General features: G+C 38.6%; 5 protein-coding genes and 1 non-coding gene across 7 annotated transcripts; 3 read left to right on the top strand and 3 right to left on the bottom strand.

Annotated features, from left to right (window-relative positions):
- Positions 1–1,138: 1,138 nt before the first annotated feature.
- On the bottom strand, positions 1,139–3,067 carry LOC121759621 (UDP-N-acetylglucosamine transferase subunit ALG14-like). 2 transcript variants are annotated; one of them, XM_042155275.1, is made up of 6 exons: positions 2,867–3,067; positions 2,551–2,744; positions 2,217–2,356; positions 1,677–1,823; positions 1,526–1,585; positions 1,139–1,442 (listed from the first exon to the last, which is right to left on the bottom strand). In XM_042155275.1, the coding sequence occupies exons 2-6, from the start codon at positions 2,729–2,731 to the stop codon at positions 1,266–1,268; spliced, it is 705 nt and encodes a 234-aa protein (XP_042011209.1). In that variant the 5' UTR covers positions 2,732–2,744; positions 2,867–3,067; the 3' UTR covers positions 1,139–1,265. The 2 variants fall into 2 exon arrangements, with proteins under 2 accessions (XP_042011209.1, XP_042011210.1); XM_042155276.1 differs by lacking the exon at positions 1,526–1,585.
- A 588-nt stretch (positions 3,068–3,655) lies between these two features.
- On the top strand, positions 3,656–10,919 carry LOC121757206 (probable starch synthase 4, chloroplastic/amyloplastic). The gene is made up of 16 exons (XM_042152721.1): positions 3,656–3,936; positions 4,467–4,839; positions 5,238–5,319; positions 5,543–6,602; positions 6,680–6,731; positions 7,589–7,711; positions 7,783–7,858; positions 7,951–8,135; positions 8,213–8,407; positions 8,648–8,719; positions 8,868–9,077; positions 9,652–9,777; positions 9,915–10,064; positions 10,148–10,209; positions 10,312–10,387; positions 10,482–10,919. Exons 1-16 carry the CDS (start codon positions 3,791–3,793, stop codon positions 10,650–10,652), a joined length of 3,159 nt encoding a protein of 1,052 aa, XP_042008655.1. The 5' UTR covers positions 3,656–3,790; the 3' UTR covers positions 10,653–10,919.
- Positions 10,920–10,971: 52 nt separating this feature from the next.
- Positions 10,972–11,920, bottom strand: LOC121757207 (chlorophyll a-b binding protein of LHCII type 1). The gene has a single exon (XM_042152722.1). The coding sequence runs from the start codon at positions 11,854–11,856 to the stop codon at positions 11,068–11,070; it is 789 nt and encodes a 262-aa protein (XP_042008656.1). The 5' UTR covers positions 11,857–11,920; the 3' UTR covers positions 10,972–11,067.
- Positions 11,921–16,933: 5,013 nt separating this feature from the next.
- Positions 16,934–17,893, top strand: LOC121759607 (chlorophyll a-b binding protein of LHCII type 1-like). The gene has a single exon (XM_042155259.1). It carries the CDS (start codon positions 17,010–17,012, stop codon positions 17,796–17,798), a length of 789 nt encoding a protein of 262 aa, XP_042011193.1. The 5' UTR covers positions 16,934–17,009; the 3' UTR covers positions 17,799–17,893.
- A 5,517-nt stretch (positions 17,894–23,410) lies between these two features.
- Positions 23,411–26,210, top strand: LOC121759694 (39S ribosomal protein L46, mitochondrial-like). Its single transcript, XM_042155366.1, has 7 exons — positions 23,411–23,482; positions 23,578–23,762; positions 24,129–24,194; positions 24,797–24,871; positions 25,256–25,382; positions 25,471–25,596; positions 25,746–26,210. Exons 2-7 carry the CDS (start codon positions 23,590–23,592, stop codon positions 25,887–25,889), a joined length of 711 nt encoding a protein of 236 aa, XP_042011300.1. The 5' UTR covers positions 23,411–23,482; positions 23,578–23,589; the 3' UTR covers positions 25,890–26,210.
- A 289-nt stretch (positions 26,211–26,499) lies between these two features.
- On the bottom strand, positions 26,500–26,579 carry TRNAL-UAG. The gene has a single exon. It is a non-coding gene; the product is annotated as a tRNA-Leu (tRNA).
- Positions 26,580–26,969: the final 390 nt, after the last annotated feature.

The following is a 26,969-nucleotide window of genomic DNA, read 5'->3' as shown; positions in this document are numbered from 1 at the left end:
AAAGTTTACGGACCTAAAATGATACTTTGGCAAAGTTCATGGACCTAAAATGATGTTCCCTCTTCCAAATAAACCTCCCCCACCTCCCAAGCCTCCAAAGAAGTTTTGAGTTCGACTTGCGGGCTCTCTTTCACGATTACGAAGCCAAGTACAACCGTACCCACCAAGTGAGACCTAGACCCCCCCGTCAAACACATAACTTTGGCTTCTTCCAAGTTGATGACCCCGACGCCCAATCCCAATTGGCGGACCTATACGGCTTCAGCAGCGGAGGAAGGACGGCAAATTCGACAAGTGAGTTAGACTTATATTTTGACTCACACTTTTCATTCAATGAGGAAGAAGGAGGTCCCGTTCCCCAACAAATCGACGTCCTAGATTGGTGGGGATCACACGAGAAAGATTTTCCCATCCTTGCATCAATGGCCAAGGAGATCTTTTTGGTTCCGGCTTCCACTGTCGCCGTCGAGTCCGCCTTTAGTGTTGGAGGCAACGTCTTGGACGACAGAAGAAGTAGACTCACCGGGCAAAACATGGAAGCCACCATGTTACTTGATGATTGGTGCTCCGCCGAAATTAGAGACCAAAAACCGGATTGGAACAATCAAGTAGTACAACCCGACCGAGACTACTTCCCCGACGAAGAAGAGTAGGCGTGCCGCCAATTCCTACGATCAAGCCAAATAGGTAAGCAAGGTAAGAGAACTACGTGGACTTTGATTCCAAAATGCAATTGAGCATTGAGGATACGTAGGCATCTCAACTTAAATTTTAAATTTAAGTTGAGCTCAAGTCTTTTTCCTTTATTTTTCCCCCTTTGTTTCGAATATGTAATTTGTAAATTGTAATCAAGACTTTAAGTCTTTTGTAATTTATAATTTTTAAGTTGTAATTTGTAAATTTTAAGTTATAATTTGTAGTTTTAAAGTTGTAATTTGTAAATTTTTAGTTGTAATTTTAAAGTTGTAATTTGCAATTTTAAAGTTGTAATTTGTATCAATAAAATTGCATTTGTACATCGCTTTATTCTAATTTTATTTATACAAATATATTTACATTTTTTACTTGAATTACAAATTCACAATGTATAAAAAAAAAATTGAACCGCCGAACCGGACGAACCGGCCCGGAACCGGACATGCAACGGCGGTTCCGGCGGTTCACGGTTCAGGAACTGGAACCGCCGAACCTTGGCCAGGCCGGTTCAGGTTCACTTATTTTTTGAACCGGAACCGGCGGTTCCGAACCGTGGTGACGTCTAGTTGTTACATTAGACGACCAACATAATTAGCTCGAGGGTATTTGCTCTTCAGCTGTGGCCACTGCACGAATAATTGATCAGCCATCCGTAGTTTGTAAAGAAGCAACCCGCTCAAAGATAGCCTTCTGACTCTAGCAATACTCTCAACATAGAAAATGGATGACCACCTGATCCCCAAAACCTGAAAGTTGCAGTATAACTTTAACATTGTTCTATAAACCCCAAATTAAAAAGGCATATATTGACGAGCATAGTTATGCAAACCTTGAAAACAAAAGCAATGGCACAAAGCGGTATACAAGTCCCAGGCCCATTGCACAAAATCTTCAAATGGGAAATATTGAGTGGAGCAAATAAAAATAAATAAAACTACATGATCCTTATCACAGTTGAGTGTATCAAGAAATCACAATACCACTTGAGGTCGGATTTTGATCATCAGCCATAATGCATGGGCTAAAGCAGATAAAGTTGTGCCAACTGAAGTAATGTAAGACTGTCCAACCTCGCGACTACGGTAAATTTGCAAAAATTCTGAAGCGCATATCGTATCAGCTTCTGCCTAGCACATAAAATCTTGTCAGGGCATGGAAAAGTAGTAGAGTGTTCAATTAGTCATCAAAACCCAAACAAAACTAATTTATGGACACGTATAACGTATTCATCAACGACCAGTGACCTTTATCCATGAGTAAGTGTATATAAAGTAATTAGCATATATATTTGTCCCATGTACCTCACAAAAAAATCACAGTTCTAACTTCTATCCCAACGTCAAGAACAAACTACGTCCACATATATATCACGCATATTATGTATGTAAAACAAGCATGATTTCAATCTCAATATCTGACTAGTGTTCTCATTTACATCCAAACTAAACACACAAAGCACAAAATAATCATAATGCAATAGGAAGAATATCATATACGTAGAGTAGCTAAAGGTATTTTACCTTGTTCTTCAAGGTGTCCTCCATCACACGAGCTTTCTGAAGGCTCATGTTATCAGTGGCAGCAGCGATATAGCATCTTGGTTTAAATCTTTCCATCTGCATAACACCTAATAGGTTTAGCATCTCTGCAGTGTGACCACCTAGATTGGGATCAAAAAGGACAAATCAAAACGAGACTCAGAAAAAACAAATAACGGATGTAATGCGCCCAGCCATATCAAAGTATCGCCTTATAATCAGAACTTCCTTTCAAGTATTACATATTTGGAGGTGAAACTAGGTGGCTGCACTCATAGGAGACAATTAAGGACAAGAAAAGGTAGAAATTTGCTACCTGAACCTAGAATTATCAAGGTACTCAGAGGTCCTTGAGGTCTATTGTGTAATTGTTTGCTACTTCGATATATAACATACAAAATCCGGAACAAAAGCAAGGCAGAAGCGCCAATTATCAGCAAAATCGGAAAATTGAGGAATCCCACATAGGAAAAGAAACAGCTGCTTCCGTTCTCCATCGCGAGAATTTTGCTGTATCGCAATCATACAACGGAAATCAACAGCTTACCGAAATCAAACACAGTAGAGGTTTATGAAGGAACACTATAATAATTTTTTATTTATTTCCGATTCATAACAATAGAGGATTTTACCTAATAAGTGTACCGTATGCGAAAGAGATCGGAAACGGCGGATTCAGCGATGCGGCGATAGCCGTTGCCGCGGGAGGAGAGTCAGCACCGGAGAGGGAGGGGATGCCACGAGATCACTCAAAGATTACTTCATCCCCCCGGAAATCGAGCTGAATTTAGGACTAGAATTCTGCCATGATTTCTACTCCATATATTAAAATTTATCACTATTTATTTCTACTTTCATTCCAAGTTTTTCCTTGTGGATATTTAGAAAAATTGTTTTAATGAATTAAATAAAGAAAAATATAAATAAAAAAATAAGAAGACATTAAAAAAAATTATTTTTAATAAAGTCATTTTTTTATTTTAAAAAATTCTATCATAATTAAGCTATTTCTATTTTTTGTTATCTTACTTTATTTTCTCTTCATCCTCTTTACTTTATTCTCTTTTTATATTGAACATGAATTGATCAACTTGTACTCCTAGTCCTAATATCATTGGTAGTTAAAACTTTAGATTTTCAATCGAATATTTTGAATATATATTATCTCAAAATTTACTTTCCATATTGTATATCCAAAAATAATTTTGAAAATGATAAGCTGCCAAATAAATTGAATGTTTTCAAAATTTGGTTAAAATTTGTTTTTACTTTTATCTCATATTTCGTCGTTAAAGAGGCCTATATAAAAGTAATTGTAAAAATTGCAAACTTTGTAGTAATTTACATAATTTAATTTTAAAAAAAAGAGTAATTAAAATAAGTTTAGCCGCATTACTATGTAAGTGTGACAAGATGCGAAGCTTACGCAGAGGTAGAAGATAAATAAAAGCTCACTTTCCCAGCTCCGTATTAGAGCTAAGCAGTCGTTGGTTCTAAACAACCGCTTATTTTCTCACACATTACACACACAGTAGCGGTAACCGCCTCACAAATTGATGGAGTCGGCGCCGTCGACGTGCTTTCTCCGCCGCGGATTGGTCGGCGCCGGACTCAAGTCTCCTCAAGTCACTGTGCGTCTCTACTCTTCCTCCTGGCAGCGCTGGTACCCAACCCCTTGTAAAATGCGCCAGCGTAACTTCAGGTTTTCTTTCTTACTGCTTTTATCTCTTCGAATTGATGAATCATTTCTCGATTACTTGCCTTTTCTAGATATTGATTTCTTTGGCGATCGATACTGCTCGCTTTGTAATTTATGCTTGATTGAGAAACTCATGATTAGTGCTTTATCTGGCAAGAGATATTTTCTCTTCTAAAATCGTCAAATTAGGATTACTGGCGTTATAATTTTGTTGATGAATAACTTCACTGGCTGCAGCAGAGAGAATATTTTCTAGGGGTGGTAGGTGCTTAATATCTGATTTCACATAAATTTGATGGGAGAGATTTGGATTCGATGTGGAAACTTCCTTGAGAATGTGATGACAAGTAGAATCGACTAATCATGAAACGAAACTATTTTAATTCGTCTGTTGTCGGGTGGAGATAGTAGAGTTTCAGTATAGTTGTTGCTTGCATACTCTAGCTATCATGATCCCATTGGAAATACCTACTTCTGGTGTCTAATTATTTCCTCCCTACTTTTGCGACACGATGCATTGGATGGTTCTGCAGTTCGCAAAATAAGAGACAACAAGCAAAGAAAATCAATCTCCCAACAAGTACAAGATTAAATCCAATTGATGACAGCAACACTGATACAAGCAGCAGGCACAAAGGCGGCATTTCACCAACAAATACAACTTCCGAGCCAAATGATGATAGCGGCTCGCCCGAAGGCAGCAACTCAGATTCAGATCAAGAAATAGATTCCAGCAACAATATTCCCGTAATAGAATATGGATACTTGGAAGGAGAGGGTTACTTCAATTCTTCTGAACCAGATGAAGTTGGATCGTTGCACAATGACACTGTCGCCTCTGCAGAGGGATCAGTGCACTTAAATGATGAAAATGCTAAGGGGCATATTCTGTCAAATGACATCCCAGTATGCACCCTTCCAGTTCTTTCCTCATTTTGGTTTTATTTTATTTAATAATATGTCAGGTCCATACACATTTATGTAAGTGTAACAAAATGTTTCTACTGATGTAGCTAAAGGGCGGCTTCAGCATGATATATTTTCAAAAGGTTAATATTAAAACATGAGATGTGCTTATCGTATATGTTGCTGTTTAGGTAGTATCACAGGGCTGAAGGTTACAATTCTTTACTGAAAACATATCAGGTGTACCTCAATTGTATGATTTTAATATCATATGATTTTCCAATGTATTCATAATCAAATTTTCATAACTGTTAAGGAGGTTTAGCGTAAACTGTTTATTTTCTCTAGTTTGTTCTGACTAAAGAGTTAATTATTTGATTATCTTATCTTTGAAATAGTCCACCACTGGAAATAGAGGACAGCAACGCTCGGGCAGTCAACTTCACGATTTAATTGGAATGATACGAAGTGCTGAAAAGAGTAAGTCATGACTCAACTTGATCCATTTATATAAGTATGTTTTCTTACATGCACTATCTTTGATTACTTGAATTGTAACTTGTAAGAAGAATCATTTTGCACTAATCATTACAGAGTGTTGAAGGGATTTATAAGAGCTCAACTTTTTTCTTTTAGTTGAAAACAAAAATATGGCCTTTTCTGCTAGCTGAATATGTTGCATCTGTTCCTTATTGCCTTACAGATATACATCTTCTTAATGATGCTCGTATGCGTGCTCTTGAGGATCTTGAAAATGTTCTCAGCGAAAAAGAGTCATTGCAGGGAGAAATCAACACTTTGGAGATGAAACTGGTTGAAACTGATGCACGTCTGAAAGTGGCTGCACAAGAGAAGATACATGTGGAACTCCTCCAAGCCCAGTTGGAGAAGTTGCGAAGTGAATTGTCAAGCAGAGAGGAACTTGAACAGGATTTAAATAATGTTGTTTCTTCATCGCAAATTGACGTCGTCAGTTCTTTTAGCCAGGAATTAGAATTATTAAGGGCAGAGAATATGACCCTGCAGGATGAGCTACAGGCCCTAAAGGCAGAGCTTAGTCGTATTAGGGAAACTGACCAGCGTGTTCAAACATTGGAGGACGAACGGTCGTTGTTGCAGTCATCCTTCAAAGAGTTGGAGTTCAAACTTGCTGCTTCTGATGAAGATGTTTCAGAAATCTCTAGCTTGAAATCTGAATGCAAGAGTTTATATGAGAAAGTGGAGGATATGCAGACACTTTTAGATAAGGCAACAGAGCAGGCAGATCAAGCAATTCTAGCATTGCGGCAAAACCAAGAACTCCGCAAGAAGGTTGACCAGCTTGAAGAATCTGTCAGTGAGACCAGCGACTATAAACTGTCATCAGAGAAGTTGCAGCAATATACTGAACTAATGCAGCAAAGAATAGATCTATTGGATGATCGCCTGCAAAATTCTGATGAAGAGGTACATAGCTATTTTAAATTGTGTCAAGACTCTATAAAGGAATTCCAGGACAAACTGAATGCCTTGAAAGAAGAAAGCAAGAAAAGGGCAGAAGATGAATCTGTGCATGACAAGCCTTCTGATTTTTGGTCCAATTTATTGCTTTTGGTGGATGGATGGTTTCTTGAAAAGAAGATCTCACTGGATCAAGTGAAGTTATTAAGAGAAATGATATGGAACAGAGAAAAGAGCATAAGTGATTCATATATGTCGATGCAAGGAAAAAGTGAGAGGGAAATTATTGTGACATTTCTCAAACTAACGTCGTCAACGACAGGGTAGGCAGACATTGCAAGGATTTAAATTTTTTACATACATTATAAGACACAAGTATTAACAAGTTATCATTGTACAGTGAAAGGTTACATGTCATACACATTGCAGCAGAGATGGCACCTGTGGCTAAGGTATACCCTTTATAAACTTCTAGAGGACAGTGGCACTGCTTTTGAGTTATAAATGTTTATATGAATATCTATGGTTTTCTATTGTGATATTTCTCTTAAGAATAATGAATATATTGGCGAATGTAATCGAAGGAAGTTTGAGAGATGGGAAAAAGTTTGCCACTCATATTCATATAGCTCTCTAAAAGTAAGCAATTCTATTTTCTAAATCGGGTCTTGTTAGTTATCAACACATGAGTGAGATTGGCAGAAAAAATCACACACACATTCACATTTGCGTAAGACCTATTCCACCAATCTCATGTTGCCTCTCATGAGGATACCTAGCAATGTTGGGAAAATTAGAAAGCTCTCTTTATGAACCTTCCTACATGATTATATGGTGTAAGCCAATGGAGTAATTGGATAAAGAATTGGTGGAATAAGTTGGGTGACCTGTGTACCTTCATGTGTTGGATTTTAACTTCGATATGACGTAGGTCATGTAAATGGGCCGAGGGCTTTGGAAACCCTGAGTATGGGTTGTTTGACCTATAGTTGATTCATCCAATAAGAAAGAAATTAGTGGTTTTTTTACTAGCTAAATGGTCAAACAAAGAAATGTATTTTAATGCGTAATCTGTCTAATTAGCCCCATACACACTATTTCAGAGTCTAATAGCTTGATGTAACTATTTTGCAATTTCTAATGTATTTTCAACGAAAACCTTCATAAGTCTTTGGCACATATTGTACATTGTTGGCATGTTCATACTGTTTTTTTTTCATTTCATGTTTGCTCTGGGTGCAAACTTTGTTGCACTTTCTTTTCTGGTAGTACATTTAATGGTACTTTATTCCTAACATTTATGTTTAAGGTGGGTGGACTGGGAGATGTAGTGACTGGTCTTAGTAAAGCGCTTCAGAGGAAAGGGCACCTTGTGGAAGTTATTGTACCAAAATACGACTGCCTGCAGTACGAGAGCATCCGGGATTTGAAGGTGATTGGTGTTTATGGAGGTGCTCTTTTTTTTCAATAATACTCTCTAACCCGGATCATCATTTGATGCAGGTTTTGAATATGCATGTTGAGTCATATTTTGATGGTAGACTGTTCAAAAACAAAATCTGGGTTGGCACTGTTGAAGGTCTCAAATTATTTCGGTTCCAAAGTGAAAATATCCTTGCTTCTTTGTTGTGTCCTAATACTTTAGTTGGCTGCTATTTTGACCATGTTCAGGGATTCCTGTTTATTTCATTGAACCTCTTCATCCAAGTAAATTCTTCTGGAGGAATCAATTTTATGGAGAGAGTGACGATTTTAAGAGATTTTCATACTTCAGCAGGGCAGCGCTTGAGTTAATTCTTCAAGCTGGAAAGAAGCCGGACATAATTCATTGTCATGATTGGCAGACAGCCTTCGTTGTACGGATACTAGATTTTCAGCTTCTAAGCCTCCCGTGCTTTCTTTTTTAACTTTTCCTTGTTGTTATATGTGGCAGGCACCTCTTTATTGGGATCTATATGTGCCAAAAGGATTGGATTCAGCCAGAATATGTTTCACATGTCACAATTTTGAGTATCAAGGATCAGCTCCAGCTTCTGAGCTAGGATCTTGTGGTCTTGATGTTCACCAACTCAATAGACCTGATAGGATGCAGGATCACTCAGCACATGACAGGGTCAACCCTGTTAAGGTAACGAGATCTCTCCCCTGAGCCCCTCCCAAGAATTAAAAGATTTTACGTATGTGCTGTTGAGAGGGACATGGTTCCATGTGACAGGGAACCTCTTGGTTCTCTTTATATAGTTTTTGTAATAGAATGGTGGTAGCTTAGCACTTAAAAGTTGACTGCTCATTTTTTCGTCATGGCATATTTGGACTAATTTCAATTTCATGGTCTATTGTCCTTCTATTGGCTGGTCCTTGTTATCAGGGTGCTGTGGTGTTCTCTAATATTGTGACAACAGTATCACCAACCTATGCCCAAGAGGTGCGGAGTTCAGAGGTATGAATGTCATATGCTTTCGTAGCAGCTGACTTGTATTCCCAAACTTCAATTTGAGCAACAATGGAGCAATTAATGAAACAGCACGCACATGATTAGTTGATAATTATCAAAACTTTTCTTCCTATCTCCTTCTCATGATGTTCAGGGTGGACGAGGCCTACAGGACACAATTAATACATATTCAAAAAAGTTTGTCGGAATTTTGAACGGAATTGATACTGATGCGTGGAATCCAGCAACTGATCCCTTTTTGAAGGTTCAGTATCATTCCAATGATCTTGATGGCAAAGCAGAAAACAAAGCAGCTTTGAGGAGATATCTGCAACTGTCTTCAGCTAATGACAGACAGCCATTGGTAAGTATAGTTTGAATCTAATGACAATTTGTTTTTACAAAATCCTTTTTAGTTTTATAATAATTTAAGCTTTTAGTGGGTGAATTAGTTTTCGGTTAATGAATCATTCCCCTGATGTGCAATTATTATCGATACTTAGAGGTGGCAACCTGAGGCATAGCACAATTGACCATCATGAACACAATATGAAAATATCATTTTTGGGTCAGATTAGCACAATATCGTCTAGATACCTTTACTCTTTCCCATTCACTTCAGTAAAATCATTTTCTTTTAATTTTTATCTTTTTATGTACGTCATATAATTGTCTTAATTCTTTTTAAATATAATATATGCATTTTTATTACTTGTGTAGTTTATTTGTAAGTTTAATTTACTTAATTACTGCTACTGTAATCACACTGTTGTTTATGCATTGGCTTGATTAGATTTTTGGTTGATTCCTAATGCATTAATGGCAGAAACAAACTATACCTATAAAATATGACTGTTTAAATCTTATCTGATCATACTAATCTCTCTTAAACACCTGCTGGAATAACACTTGCTTTTGTTATAAAACATCACGTGCAGGTTGCTTGCATAACTAGATTGGTACCTCAGAAGGGTGTACATCTTATAAGGCATGCAATATACCGGACATTGGAGTTAGGTGGTCAATTCGTGCTTCTTGGTTCAAGTCCAGTGCCTGAGATTCAGGTAAGTTCGGGTTTCTCAATTTGAATGGTTATATATATACACGCTTTTGTTGTTGTGTTCATTGATTTTATTGGAGGCAGAAAATGGAATGTTCTTGACTTACCCTTAATGATAATGGGAATTCTCATTTTTGTCAGAGGGAGTTTGAAGAAATCTGTGATCAATTTAAAACTCATGAACATGCTCGATTGGTATTGAAATATGACGAGGCTCTTTCACACTTAATCTATGCTGCATCGGACATGTTGATCATCCCATCCATCTTCGAGCCTTGTGGCCTCACTCAGGTATCTTGTACACACGGTGTCACAAGCTCAAGCCTCCAGGCACACTAGCAATTGTTTCTTAACTCAAAATCACACATATGCAGATGATTGCTATGAGATACGGGTCAGTTCCCATAGTTAGGAAGACTGGAGGACTCAACGACAGGTTAAAATCACCCGCAGATGACTTTTTAAAATCACTCCATATATGTTTTGCACTTACCTACATACTCTGTTCATATAATCACGGCTGTACATCACCTTGCAGTGTTTTCGATTTCGACGACGATACCATACCTGCACATTACAGAAATGGATATACATTCTTGACAGCTAATGAGCAGGTAACTCACCATCATAACTGGGATGAGCAATATATATTTCTTTAAAGACTGCATTTTCATAAACCAACATGGGTTTTTTCGTTTGAACGTATAGGATTTCAGCAATGCATTGCAACGGGCAGTTAAACATTACATGAGTGATGCTGATAGTTGGAAACAACTTGTTCAAAAGGTGATGAACTTGGATTTTAGTTGGGATTCTTCAGCACCATTGTATGAAGAACTTTATCACAAGTCTGTCGCCAGAGCGAGGAGCAGAAAATAATACCCGATGACCGCGATTGAGGTTTTGTATGCTGATATATTGGTGGAGTGGATGAGCTCAGTGAGTAAAAGTTAAGTCACAGGACGATGACTGAGCTGTCGTTTCGTGTCACCGTGTGTCTTGTGGAGCTGATCGGCCAGATGCAGGCTGCTCAGGTTCAATTCTTTCATTCAGCACAATTATAGTTTACTTTTTACTTGTAAATATAGACTTAAATCTGTAAAGGTGTATGTTGTACTATGAGAACTAGTTTTTTTTTTGGGGTAATGATTTTAGTTCCCTTTTTGTCAAAATAAAAACCAAGTTCACAAACACACACTGAACCTCAAAACATGGCATTTATATTCCAATAATTCACATGAAACTTTACAAGTGACTAAAGCAACACTCTCAACTCCAAACCCTCTTCTTCTCCTCACTTTCCGGGGACGAAGTTGGTGGCGAAAGCCCAAGCGTTGTTGTTGACCGGGTCGGCAAGGTGGTCGGCGAGGTTCTCCAATGGACCCTTTCCGGTGACGATGGCCTGAACGAAGAATCCGAACATGGAGAACATGGCGAGTCTCCCGTTCTTGAGCTCCTTCACCTTAAGCTCAGCGAACGCCTCGGGGTCATCAGCCAACCCCAACGGGTCGAAGCTCCCACCTGGGTAGATCGGGTCGGTCACCTCGCCTAGGGGCCCACCAGCAATGCGGTAGCCCTCAACGGCGCCCATGAGGACGACTTGGGAAGCCCAGATGGCCAAGATGCTCTGAGCATGGACCAGGCTCGGGTTTCCCAGGTAGTCAAGGCCGCCCTCACTGAAGATCTGAGCGCCAGCCTTGAACCACACAGCCTCGCCGAACTTCACGCCGTTGCGGGAGAGGAGCTCAGGGAAGACGCAGCCGAGGGCGCCAAGCATGGCCCACCTGGAGTGGATCACCTCAAGCTCCCGGTTCTTGGCGAAGGTCTCAGGGTCAGCGGAGAGTCCGGCGGTGTCCCAGCCGTAGTCGCCGGGGAACTCGCCGGTGAGGTAGCTGGGGGCCTCGCCGGAGAAGGGGCCGAGGTACTTAACGCGGTCGGGGCCGTACCAGGGGCTGCCGGAGGAGACAGACTTGGTGGCGGTTTTGCGCATGGAGACGCGGCCGCCGGAGGAGAGCTGGGGGGTGTTCTTGACCGCCTGACCGGCGAAGGATGGGGAGGAGAGAGCCATTGTGGAGGCGGCCATTGGTGGAGATGCGGCAGTTGTTTGATGCTACTAAAGGGTGATTGTTTGAGGATGAGAAATGGAAGTGGTGGTTGGGATTTACTTATAGGTGGCAAGAGGTTGGGTTAGTTATCTTGTGATATCTCTTTCTCTTTTCTCATTGGGTTTCAAGATTTTGTTGCTCTGCCTAAATGGCATGTTTTAGACCATCAGTTTTTACGATATTTTTTTGTGATGGAGTTTGGATTTTTTGTTTGGGTGGGCTCTCAAGTACAGATGGATTTTTTACCATACATGGATTCCATGGCTGAGATTTAAGATGAGCTTTCAAATGAGAGATAGATTTTTAGTTATGGTGGGTTGGTCCATTCTTAAGGTTGTTAGTCTCCATAGGTAATTAATGTGGCTATGACATGAGCCTTTATGCATTTTGTCAAAATGGCAATAGTCTTTAAGGGCATCCACAACATTGATTCATCACCGTTCCTTAAACTATTATTTGCGGGCCTCACTGTACTTTTTTAACTTCATTCCTTAACTAAGGAACGGAACCTGCAACCCTTCGTTCCTTATCCGTTTCTTAACCGTTCCTTAAATTACTATTCATTTAATTTCATTTTTTATTTTTATTTCCAACTCAATTCAATTAAAACAAACACATTTCATTAAAAAACACACAATATAAAAAAAATTGCAACTTAAAATTCTAAAAAATAAAAAACACACAATTAAAATCCTAAAAAATTAAACGTTGCATAATTTAAAATACAAATTTAAAGAAAATAAAAAAACTACTCCGACGGCGCATCATCCCCCGAAGGCGGTCGAGGTGGAGAGAGAGTCGGAAGGCCTAGTTGTGCTGCCATATGCACAATTCCGTTCCACCAGGCCGCGTATTGGGAGGGCGAGAAGCGGGAAGTGTCCGCCATTGTGGCGGTCATGTACACCGCCATAAGGTGTTCGAGCCTCCCCCCGAGCCCGCCTGGCTTGATTCGCCTCGGCTCTTCCTCGCTCTAGCCGCCTTCGCCGCCTTCGTCCCTTGCGGCCGATGGCGCCCACGGCTGGATCCCCCGTCATCGCCGGTCGTACCGACAAACTCCGAAGGTGCACCCTCTTGTACGCCGCTGCCCTCACCGGTGTCACCGACGAGTATTGGCCACTCGTCGTGTGCTTCGTGCGCTTCGAGGTTGAGCCCGAGCTGGAGCGGACACCGCAGGCCCACCACGTGACGACGCCTACTCGCGGGCCGGCGAGTGGGCGTCACGCACGACGCAGGGGCGAGCCACGTCGCCGAAGTGCGTGGCGGCACAGGCCGTGCCGCGTCTCGCGACGACGGCACCCGCGACGGCATGGGCACGACACGGCGACGGAACGCACCCCGCAACGCGCCACGCGGCGGTTTCGTTCCGCCGGCACGAAACGCGGAACGCCGGCGGCCCTCTTTGCGGGTGCTCTAATACTCCATATGTAATTAATGTGGCTGTGACATGATCTTTTATGCATTTTATCATAATGTAAATGGTGTCCAAAACCATTAATCTAAAATATAAATTTCGAAAAAAATATGATATTTTAACTGAAATCTGTTAAGTATTTCTCATTAAATTAAGAGTTGGCCGCAAAAGTTATTGACTTTGTGACAGCATAGTTAATTTGAGAGTACAAGAGTTCTTTCTATTTTTGTTATAGGACACTAATGAAATTCCATTTTAATGAAGGAGTGTAGATTTATTCCGACTTAGGGAGTGACACATAACGATTATGCGTCGTTATTAATGAAACACACAACCCTTAAGCGTCTTTGATTAATGAAGCACAACCATTATGCGTCGTTAAAAGACGCATGACGCATAACCCTTATGCGTCACTCTTTAATGACGCATAACCCTTATGTGCCATCTTCAAATATTAAGGGTTGCACCAAACTATTCTCTACACTTATGTAATTTATTTTAATAGGGACCTCCCACACTCATTTACAAAATGCATGCCTATATCAACCTTAAACAATTATGGGTCCCCACTAACACAAATTGCGCGTTTAGTTATCATTTATAAAATCTAATTACACAACATATTTGGTTGGATAGAGATGTGATCAAATGAAAACTCTATATATTGTATAAGGTGTTGTGTTGACATTGTATTGACAAGGTATTGGCATCAAAATCTTGAACTTTTATACTATGTTAACATTCTGTTAATGTTGTGTTGACATTGTATTAAAGAGTTTGGAGTTTGTACAATAAATATAGTTTGCATTTTATCACTATCCGAGTGGGATATATCTCCCATTCTATTAGAAATCTCAAACGAGCCAATTTATTGAATTTCGGATCAGTCCTGTTTTGATTGCAAGTTAATTGGGTTGATATTTTTTCGCATTGAAGTTGTCAATCTAAACGTTCAAGTTTTATACTATCTTTTATGGCTAATCAGACTAGAATCCAACGATGAAAATTAATCTATATATGCATATTTCATTCTTAATAATTCAAGACGAGTAATTTTAAGTTTTTGGAATATAGTAAGAATGATAGATTTGTTAGGCACTAATGTGTCAAAATCGAAAAGACGCACAACCCTTATGCGTCTTTGGTTAATGACGCACAACCATTATGCGTCGTTAAAAGGCGCATAACTATGCGTCACTCCCTAATGACGCATGACCCTTATGCGTCACTAAATAAAGAAGCGTGATGGTTATGCGTCTCTCTATTAACTAAGCATTATGGTTATGCGTCACTCCCTGAGTCGGAATACAACTAAAACTCTCATTAAAATGGAATTCCATTAACATGCATTACCAAAAAAAAAAAAATTTCCGAGAGTATGACGATTTTTTCTAACTAGGTGTCAAAGAAACCAATGAATTTGTGGTGGTGGTTGAAAAAAAAAGAGAGATAAATTATGAATTGTTGGTGGTGAAGATCAGGAATATTACATCGCGATGAATAATTGGGGGTCTGCCATTTAGAGGAAAGAATGAAGCCTAAATCGAGATAAAGATTGTGGCTGCGACGAAGTAGAGAGATGAAAATAAATCACTAGGTTTTTTAATTCTAGTAGTAATATTTAAAACAACATCATTTTGATAAATTATTAGCCACTCCGTTTTTAATTTTGTGATGTTAGATCTTGACTTGTTACCTTATAATACAACCTACAACGTCAGGTTTTGATTTGGGGAAATCCTAAATCATGGAAATTTTGTCACTTTCAAACTTCCATGAATTTTTAAGTTTATTGGAAATGTTACATTTCAATCAAAGTTCTTAATTTAAACTAGTACGTCACTTTTATACATTGACTCGATCATTTAAATTCAAATGAATCCTAAATTGGGATCAACTTTTTTGGTAAAAAAAATACTCACATAAGATTTCAGTAAAAATTACTCTCTTCGTCCCGAAATAGGAGTTATATTTGGTTATAACATGAGTTTTAAGAAATATAAAGAAAACTAAGTTGAATAAGTCAGTGGAATATGAGTTCTACTTATATATATCAGTTTCATAATAAAATATGAATTGAATAATTTGGTGGAATGTGGGACCTACTTATCATTTATGGTAAACGTGAAATAGTACTCTTATTGTGGGATAGACCGAAATTGCAAAATAAGACTCTTATTGTGGGACGGAGGGAGTACATTAGTACTATTATTTTATACTATAGTATACAAAAATTATACATAGATTTTCCACGTATAATTATTTGTAATTATTGCAATGGAATATAATTTTGCCATCCCACCACAAACGGGAATCATTCAATATAAAGACAACTAAAATTGCATAATTATATAGACCACACTATTCTATCTCTCTTCCATGTCCACGATAATTATAAAAGCAAAATGGTGTATGCTCATTTTGAATAAGTAAGACAAAATATAGTCCCTACCAACAAAATATAGTATAAAATTTACCATTGTTATCATATTACCTTTGAGGTCTAGAGAAATTCAACAAGGATTACGAGGGTTCTATTGTACATTAATGTTGGATATGTAGACTTGCTTAATTGGATATGCACGATCGCAATTTAACTAATGTTTGAAAACTTGACTAGAATGTGCTTGAGCAATCAAACTAAGTTGAACCAATGTTTGAATGTATCATACATGATACGTTCGAACATTAATCACCTACATTTGAAATAAAAAAATATAGTAATTTTTTACCCAAGCGTGCTGGGCTTTTGATTACTCTGACCCGAGTTGAAGTCAAGCTTGTTTAGCAAGTGATAATTATACCCATTTTATGACTGATTGATTATCGATTTGAAACGTATAAAGCTTATGTTTGCTCGATGTATTTGTAGTAGCTTATATAAAGTTGAAATTAATAGCATTGCTCTCTTCTTGCAAAATTCATTTGGACCATTTCTAGATTAACCCCAATTATTACTTACAAGCACCAATATGTGTTTAATTAGGGCACTTTGTTGTGATTAAGAATCCTATTTGCATCATTACATGTGTGAGGCTTCTTGAATCAATATGATGTTTCCTCCATAGCCTATAACCCATTTTTTGCTATTATTTTTATTAATCGAAAAAAGTTCGAACCGACACGCGATGGTTCGAGACATGCGATCAAAAACCAAACCATAAAAACCAAAAGCAGAACAACACAATAGCATACTATGTTAATTAGGACATTTCTCAAGAAAAGCTATGAGGTTGCCCCAACCTATATTCATTTCTTTTTTGCAGTTAGATTCATGATTCTTACTCTCATACACCTAAATCTAATAAATTCATGCTCTCACTCACTCATTTCTTTTTAGCAGTTAGTTTCATGATCCGTACTCTCACGATTCTCATAAATTCAGTCTTCTTGTAGCAATTCCTCACCAATCCACCAGTGTACACTTGGCAGCTCCTTATAGGCTCAAAACCTAAGAAAATCACACCTTTGCATGAGACTCTCATCCCCATATCCACCAAAAATCTAAACAAAATTCAAAACTATACTATAGTACTCCTATTAATCTATTATTATCCTCATTAAAATATTAGCTTCCAATAAGCTCAAAGATAATGATATCCAAAGATAAGGACCAAAACACCCTATAAAACACCCTCATTCCCCCCTTCCACCACTCACCACCTCTTCAACAAAAACAAAAACAACACTACTCTCCTTTCCTCCCATTTCCTCACATCAATGGCCGCCTCCACAATGGCTCTCTCCTCCCCATCCTTCGCCGGCCAGGCGGTCAAAACCACCCCCCAAATCCTCTCCTCCGGCCGCGTCTCGATGCGCAAGGCCACCACCAAGTCCGCCCCCTCCGGCAGCCCCTGGTACGGCCCCGACCGCGTCAAGTACCTAGGCCCCTTCTCCGGCGAGGCCCCCAGCTACCTCACCGGCGAGTTCCCCGGCGACTACGGCTGGGACACCGCCGGCCTCTCCGCCGACCCCGAGACCTTCGCCAAGAACCGCGAGCTCGAGGTCATCCACTCCCGGTGGGCCATGCTCGGCGCCCTCGGCTGCGTCTTCCCCGAGCTCCTCTCCCGCAACGGCGTGAAGTTCGGGGAGGCCGTGTGGTTCAAGGCCGGCGCCCAGATCTTCAGCGACGGCGGCCTTGACTACCTGGGAAACCCCAGCCTGGTCCATGCTCAGAGCATCCTGGCAATCTGGGCTTCCCAGGTGGTGCTAATGGGCGCCGTAGAGGGCTACCGCATTGCGGGCGGGCCCCTCGGGGAGGTGACCGACCCGATCTACCCGGGCGGGAGCTTCGACCCGTTGGGGCTGGCGGATGACCCTGATGCGTTCGCGGAGCTTAAGGTGAAGGAGCTTAAGAATGGGAGACTAGCCATGTTTTCGATGTTCGGATTCTTCGTTCAGGCCATTGTCACCGGAAAGGGCCCACTGGAGAACCTCGCCGACCACCTTGCTGACCCGGTTAACAACAACGCTTGGGCCTTCGCCACCAACTTCGTCCCTGGAAAGTGAATGGGCCAGAATTTGGGTTTAGAAGCATGATTCTTTATGTGATTTTTTGTATCCATCGTCATGGGTTTGGTTTATGTGATGTGTGTTGCTTTTCAGGAATGGTGTTTGGTTTTCGTTGAAGAATTATTTGGATTGATGAGAAAGTAATTGAGATGAAGTAATGATGGTAATGCCACAATGACATTGAAGAAGAAATTATGAAAATTTAAAAATTTTTAGCAAGGCCTAAATATTGATTATTAGGATGTCCACGGTGGTTAGCCCATGCCCATGCCCATGCTCAAGCAATAAATTCTTGTCCAGGGCTAAAAAAACCTTGTCCATCCTAATAATGGACAAGCCCAAGCCACAAATTAATTATTTTTTTCATTCTTGGTATATTTTAATATAACTAGAATAAAAATTATCGAACTACAATAATTAAAAAAATGCATAATTTAATTTAAAAAAATTAAAACCAAATCTTCATTGTATTATAGAAAGGGGAAAATTATACAATGAAAAGAGTGGAGATTGGAATGGGGTTAAAAAATTGAGAATAATGGGTATATTTATAAGAAATAAATAAGAAAAAAAATTAAAACTTGGGCTGAGCCGCGGCTCTCGGTCGCCACAATAGGGCGCCGCGGCTCGCGCCCAAGAGCCCCAGCCCGGCCAACTGCTCGGTGCGCCCATGGGCTATCCCCCACCGCAGCTCTGCTTGTCCTCCACTATAGGAGCCGCGGCCCGGCCAAGTCCCATGCCCGAGAGCTGCGGCTCCCTATTGTGGATACTCTTACACCCTCTAGCTACAGTGTCATATTTTTTCACCAAAACTAAAAAAATGAATGTTTAGTTAATTAAGTGAAAAGGGATAAAACAAAAAAAGAAGATGAAATAGATAAATGAAACAATGTTAAATGTGAGAGATAATAAATTAATGAAAAAGATTAAATTGTTATTATGATTATTCAAATAAAGTTGGAGGAAAAAAAAAGGAATACGATTCAGTTATGATAATGGTCGAAATTGAATCGGACGAGGGGAGTAGGATTTAACAAAGTCTGAATTATTATGCAATTTGAAGATCAAAACTTAAAATATCATGAAGTTTGTGTTTATTATCAATTATTCTAAGATAAAAAATTTGTGATAAAATCATATCTGAGCTGAAAAATTATTTGTGAATGTTACCATATGGTGAGTTAAACAAAATTTTCTAAATTTGTGATAAAATCATATCTGAGCTGAAAAATTATTTGTGAATGTTACCATATGGTGAGTTAAACAAAATTTTCTAATTTATAAAGTAAATGTCATTTAGTTAAAAAAATATGAACAAAATATTAAATTTAGGTGATCCGAAAATTTCATTATAAACCGGAATGGATGAATACCCAAATCATTCAAAAACAACAATTTGATTCCTTGGAATTCGATCAAATCAAGGTCAGAATACATAAGCCATTTCCCCCCTTTTTCACCTCTCTCAAACACCTCGAAAAAAGGCTCAAACTTGAAAACGATGAAGCAGCAGCAGGACCCTCCACCCTTCTCCAACCTCCACTGCCACCACCGCCGCCGTTAGAACCCCAGGAAATCATCAACACCACACAAGAAACAGAATCTCTTGGCACCCCAATTTACCTCTGCAACCAATCCAGCTCAATCGCCTCCCACGTCCAAGAAAGCCAAGCCCCACAAGAATTCATCACAAAACCCCTCAATTCCCCACCCACCAATCACCACGAAGCCGAAGCAGAAACAGAAGCCGAAGAAAGAGCTGATCAGCCTGAAAGACTCGATCTTGACGATGATATCGAGCTCCTGATGCAGCTCCTGCGCCTATCCGATGCGGGAACTCATCAATTAGGGTGCTGCAACGATGATGAGTTCTACGACAAGATTGTGGGAGTGAAGGGTCCCAAGAATGTGAAGGAATTGGAGAGATTGGAGCGGTGGATTAAGCATTTCTGCAGCGGTGAGAGCAAGGAGCCGTTTAGGTTGGTGCATTTGCTGCTGAGGAAAGCTGCTTTTTTGCATTCGGATGATGGTTTTGGTGGGCTTGTGTTTCCCTCTACTATCGATGAGTTCTTGAAGAATGATCCCCCAACCGATTAGGCTTGTGTTCAATTTTCTCCATTTGTGTGGTTTTTGTAAGTATGAGCTTGTTAAAGTAGCTATCTTTGGCAAAATCCAGAATTGAAGTATACACATTTTACCTGTTTCTTTAATCCAGAATTGAAGTATGCATATTTATGATGGATGTGGGAGTGTTTTGCATATATAGCTTTATTTGTTAGATTCTTTCAATGGTTTCATGAGTTGTATCAAGATGAATATGTGTCTACCTTAAATAAGTTAGATGAATTATTGAAATTTTGGTCATACATTCTCACTTTGTCCCTCCACTTATTATCGGAACTACTAATTTAGCAATATCGTTTACATGCTTCTCTGCATTAGGCCATTCAATGCTGATGAATATTGTATTCTGAAGTTGGGAAAGAAGAACTAGGCCTCCCCTTTTTACTGTACTTGCAGGGAGGACGAGTGGATGCGACCAGCTGAAGCTGGTGGATGGATAAGCTAAGTATATGAAGAGTATCGCTTTGTTTTACTGGACCATGCATGTTTTGAAGATTGTGGTGTGTGTGCCACTGTGCTTGATACATTTCGACTTATTATCTGCCAAAATGTTTAAATTTCAGCCTTATCAACACCTTTAACAACGTCGTCGTTGATTACTTCAAACATTTCTAGGCCATGAACAGTGGTAAGAAAGTGCCTTCAAGTTTATTAGAATAGGCTTATCAACATAGCATAAATATGCATAAACAGACACATTTCATTTGGTAGAAAACTATAATCTTGCAATACCACTGGTGGCATTGAGGATTTCTGCTTTAAGGTTTAGGATCAAGTACTGGTTTTGAACGTTTTCATGCGGTCTTATGGAATCTCATTTGCTTCTCTTTTACTTTTGCCCGTAGGTTTGAAGGGTATCGAGAATTAGCTGTCTCTTTCTAAATGCAGAAAAATCAGCTAAAACATATGGCAGCTGTGTGCTGATGTGTAATTTTCGAGCTTTTATATCAATGAATTAATAACACACAATTAAATTAAATAGCTCTAAAATTACAACCTTTCTGCAAGAGTGCAGATGCAGTTGTAGTAAAAGAGTGTCGAACCACAGGGAGACGTATGATTATTTAATAAGGTTTGACAAGATTAATAAACAATTTTACAACTAAAGAATGAAAATAGGAAAACTCAAGAGATGAAGAACATTGCTCCTAACAACATTCGGATGAATCATTATTGTATAAACTCTAAATTCAAATTCATAAGCTATTGAGAACGATGTATCAATTTTACACTCTAAAAGTACTAAACATACTTTAAGAATTATAGTACTAGTGCTAGCTGAACACATAGCCACAAGTACCTACTCGTTAGACTAATATTCCTGCGGAAGCGCGGTAAATACTAGACTAACTTCTCAAAGCCAACAAATATTATGGTTAGCTGAACACTTAACACATAAACATCTTCTCATCAAACTAAACTTCCACGGATGCGTAGTAAGTATTAATTCAACTTCGAAGACTTTTTTACATCAATATTCACTTATGCATTTATCTCTGAACAAGGTAAAATTCACAAGCTTTTCATCTAACTTTTCATCCAATTTCCAAGTTAAAGAGACATTAGAAAGAGGCAAATAATATACTACATTTGATGCATAAAAACATAGCATAAATAAAATCCGAACCATAGACGAAAACCAAAGCAAATGATTAAATATATAATCTCTACAATAAATTCGTCCTACTAGTGTTAGGAGCAATGGAGAAAAACTAGCCACACATGCTAAAGAAGAAAAACCGTAGAGTTAATGGTGTTCTTCGATGGCCGGTGATAGTCCTTCTCCGAGGTGATGAAGATTGGATGTGGAATCCTCCTTTCTTCCTTCTTTCTTCCTCTCCAATTTCGTCCCCCGTCGTCTCCACCCAGAATGTTGAATATTTGGGCATTAAAATACTCCAATTAAACTTCCCTCAACTCCTTTTTTAAACTGCCACGTATCTACCTTGTTTTAATTGCCCAATTTCATCATATTTGTTCTGTCCCTCCAGTACCGTCCCTTTTCCCTTTTTTTTATTCATCAACTGAAGCAAGAACTGCTGACATGCAATTAAAATTGATCCACCCGGCCGGGTGGAATTTTACAAGTGAAAAATCACCCGGCCGGGTGACAGGAAATCGACCCTTCCTGGACTCGCGCTGCCTTCTGGGTCTCACCCGGACGGGTGGAATTTTAACTCCACAAATTCACCCGACCGGGTGAAAAGTTCTGGAAATTTCACACAGCTTTTCACATCCTACTCCGATAAAAACACGAATTGATGAGTTATACTTTACATAAAAATGTGTAGTCTAATGGGGAAAATATAGAAAATATGTTTCGCATCATGTGCTTTAATGTGATAGTGATATTGGTCTATTGAATCAATATATTCACTTATTGTACATTATGCAGTATGAGAAGTGGTTGGATTTGGAATTCTGGACAGTAATCCTCTGTATGCAAGAGTCCATTTACTGTCAGGTAAAGTTGTTTCTTGTTGGGAATATCTGGCTTTTAGTCATTCTTTACGCTGTTCGTGTATTATTTATGTACTTAAAATAAACAAAATTCAATTTATGTCTTGAGTGTTTTTAGGGTGCCTTTTTCAAGTTGGTCTGCACACAGAATAAGAGGTGAAAATGAGTCAGTTTGATGGCCATCAAAGGACTTCTTCCGGTGCTGGGAGGTGCGAAACAGAAGCATTTTCACTAGCCACTATTCAAAAGTTCAAACATAGAACTGTGATCCTCACTCTTCTTTTATTCATCATATGGATTTAGCACGTTACAACTCAATCACTATATAGTCTGCAGATGATATTTTCATGGATGTTCGATGTAATGCATGACTCTGAAAGACGCTGCTGCAGAGAAAAAGGATTGGCCTCCTTTGTATGACGTTGCCACATTGAAAAATAACAAGGTCGTCTGCTTTTACCAATAAGGAGAGAAATGACTAGAGCAGAGTGTTGAGGCGGGCTTGATCGAATGCAGATCCCCGTGCTACTTCGAAGACATGGATGTAAAATTCAAGCTGGTGACTGAAACAACTCCTCAGATAGCAGGGATCAGATTGTGGATCACCATTACCTACTCTAAGGGAAAAAGCCTCTATTTTTATTTATTTTCTGTTAATCCAAATCTTTTATTTTCTATCTACTCTGAAGAGAATAAAACTAGAAATTTTCTACTCCGATTATATTACAGTCGCAAAATTAACTAGGGAGTAGTTTTTTTTATTTATTTTGGAGTTGTAACATAAGCTGTTATTTTTGAAACCCCACTATTAAATAAACTTACATTATTTGTTCTTTCAATTTATTCACATTAGGATTAGGAAAAAGGGAAATTGAAGAGTGTGCTGGATTATATAAAAAGAGGCAAGTCTTAAACAAATAAAGCTACTAATAAAAATACAAATACTCTATAAAAACGAATAACCTAGTAAAAAAAGTAGCGACTACTATTATTTTTTTAATTTTATAAATACATGTCAAATATAAAAAAGACTTGATTTTTAAAAAAGATGTACTCGTAAAATAACGGAGTATCAGAAGGCGGTTGTCGACTTGCCGGTAAAACCCTCACTTCCTCTCCCTCCTCGCGTTAGGGTTTTTGAATCTCGCACTTTCAAGCTCGGATTTATAGTTGCTCGTGTTATCGCTTTCAGATTCGGAGGAAAATGCAACGAACTGTGGCGCATTCGAGATTACTAGCTCGGCCTCTACTCACGGCTGCGCGCGCCTTCTCTACATCGCCATCCGGCGAGAAGATCGTTGCTTCCGTACTGTTCGAGAGGCTTCCGGTTGTGATACCAAAAATCGATCCGGTCGTTTATGCATTTCACGAATTCTCGTAAGCCATTTCTTTGTTTTGATTCGCTTGATTTAGTTGCTTGTTCTCATCAGGATATTCAACACCAAGTTGGAATGGAAAAGCTAGTCCTCTAATTTAATGTCGGTTGTTCAAATAGCGTATTGCTCTAACTAGTGAGGCTGGGGGTTGCGATTAATTGATAATTTTGGCAAGTGAATGAGATTCTTTTACGTGAGTGAAGAAGGGAGGTGGGGATATTTAGAGTTGTTGATTTTCTGTGAGAATGAGTGGTTGGATGTATATTATAGTATTATACAGATTTTGTTTCTAAGAATCTGCATCCTGTATTAGTTGAAATGTTATTGTAACAAATGGTAATGTATGGGAGCTGGGATTTGAATTTAGGTTCCGATGGCAACAGCAGTATAGAAAAGAATATCCTGATTCGTTCTTGCAGAAATCTAATGCAAGGTACATTTTTCTCTTTTCATTTACTCTCATTTTTGGCTGTTCTGGTTTGCCATTTGTGTTTTCCTATGTTTAATATGGTTCTTCAATAGGTATGTAGTTTGTAACCAAGCTTCGTCAGCAAATGCTAGTGGGAGATAGTGTATACTACGCATAACAATCGTTTTGGCTTGTTATGTAAAATTCCTAATTTCTGTTCTATTTGATACATGTTCTAATGATTGGGATTTTTAATATAAAATATTTATTTTATTAGCTGTAATATGACATCTTTGCATTCTACACATCTGAAAGAAGAAAGTGTTGAAGAACTAATGAAGAGCATTTGTTGAATCTCTTGAATAGAGTTTGGGATGATTGCTTGGTAAGTATTTGGAGAAGTGCTGATAGAAATAGTTCTGAGATGGTCAATTTTTGTCGAGTATGTAAATATAACATAAGTTTATTAAATGTCAAAGATTCAAAGATGAATTGTCTCATGTTTGCTGTTCTGTTTAGTGTTTAGTTTGATCAGAGATATACATGTTGGCAACTATTTATGTGGTTAAATTTTTTTTGTTTAAACCTTGCAATAAATTTATCAATGCATTGACTATGACATGCAGAGGACAAGGAGATCATCATATTGAGTATACGCCGGCTCCACGGATCACTGAAGCAGATAAAACCAATGATAAAAAGTAATCCTCATTGCTGTAGTAGATGTTTGTCTTTAAAAAAATCATATTGGTGAATATTTGTGGTGATTGCTTGTAAGTCTGTATGCTTGATGGAATTGGACAAAACCTTTCAGATTTTTCATTTTAAGTGCTGAAAGTAGAACCCCTGAGCCTTTTTCCTCTTGCAGATGAATCTCATATTCACCAGTCCCTCTTATATTTCTGAAATGAATATCATAGTACCCAAGTGCTTGTTTTCCAATTCTAATGGTGTTTCAGAGAGATTGATATATGGTCTCTGCACAATGTCGTTATAAATTTGATAATTGAGTTTTGTCAGTGATGATGATGTGCACTGCTGCATATGATTAGAGCAGTAACAAGTGTATATTTATTATCATACAGGTCACTACAGAGAGCACTTGACCGGAGGCTTTATCTTCTTTTATATGGCTCTTCATTTGATTCTAATGGAACACCTGTCTGGCACTTCCCTGAGAAGGTTTACGTCTCTGAACCAACACTACGCAAGGTAATTCAGCTTCTCCCTTATAACTATGGTTCATCACGTTCCCCCTTATAACTATGGTTCATCATGTTTCAAATTGATATTTCTGCAGTGTGCTGAATCTGCTCTAGAATCTGTTGTGGGAGATCTTTCGAAAACTTATTTCGTTGGAAATGCTCCAATGGGCCATACAGTAATACAGCCAGCAGGAAATGACAAGGTTGATGCACCTTCTAAGGTACTTGCCTTGTTTTTTCCAGCCATTTCCTTTTTTATCTTTATTCCATTTTTGCCTTCGAAAGTCTGAAGCTGTGTTATATAGAGCCAAGACACCCACCATTCATAAAGGCGGCGCTATATTTTGCTAAATACTTTTTCATTTGTCAGCGATTCTTTTTCAAAAGTCAACTCATCGCTACGAGCAAGATCAATGTTGGAAAATGTGAAGATTACTTATGGGTGACAAAGGATGAGCTATTGGAGTATTTTCCTCAGCATGCTGAATACCTCAACAAAATGATCATCAGCTGATAACATTTTACTCTTTGTTTTCCTAGCTCTTTGATCAACTTTAGAAAAAAAAAGATGATGAATTGTTTGATATATTTCTGCCTTCGTCGTCAGGAGTTACATGTTTCGGAGTTTACTAGGTTTTGATGTGACTAATGAGGAGATGAAGGTATTTTAGTTGTTTCAAGAAATGTACTGTAATAATTATCTTAGGCTTATGTCTGTATGAATTATAATCCCCCAATCTGTTGGCCTTGCATTCAATTTCCTCTTTGGGGGGTGGTTTTTGTAAGCATTTGACTGAAGAAATAGTGAATGGAAAAGATGATGACCTTATATCAAGTAGCAACTTCAGTTTTCTTGATTGAAACATTGGCCAATAATGGATCATGATGATGATGGTTGAGCATATGAAGAAAATGATTATGGCAAAATGAAAGAATTCAAGCTTGACAGTAGATTGATACTGTGGCAAATGGCAAAGCTGTCTTAGTTGTGGAATCTTGTTCACTTAATGATTATGATGTTGATGAAAAGGTTTATAACAAATTCTTACCTTCATAACCTTTGCATTAAATTTGCTCATCTATTAAACAACAAATAATAATTTAACAAAAAAATAAAAAATTTCTGACAGCTGTGGGATTTGAACCCACGCCCTTTCGGACCAGAGCCTAAATCTGGCGCCTTAGACCACTCGGCCAAACTGTCTTTGTTGACATAATATAACATTGTTTTATTGGTATAACGTAAATAATGGATGCTTTTTGATGGTTAAACCATGAAAATGGCTTTGATATTGGCCTTGTGTTGAGTTATATAACAAAATTATGGTCGCTATCAAATTTCAGGAATGATGTTCTTATAATTGATACAAGACTACAACCACAATGAAAGACGACCATTATTCATCAGTGCAAATTTCACATTCATTCATAGAATGTTGGAAAATATGCCAATATTCTTCTTCTTTCTCATATGCCTCATGCCATTGCATAGTTGTGTTTAAATTGGGCCATATAGTTTTCTCAAATTATTTTAGACTCCACATTTGCTGCTTCTTAAGCACTTTTGATTATGGCATTCGTTTGTGCCTTTTTG

The sequence above is a fragment of the Salvia splendens genome, chromosome 12, assembly GCF_004379255.2.
Source record: "Salvia splendens isolate huo1 chromosome 12, SspV2, whole genome shotgun sequence".
Lineage (NCBI taxonomy): Eukaryota > Viridiplantae > Streptophyta > Magnoliopsida > Lamiales > Lamiaceae > Salvia > Salvia splendens.
This window is presented reverse-complemented; position numbering and strand designations above follow the sequence as displayed.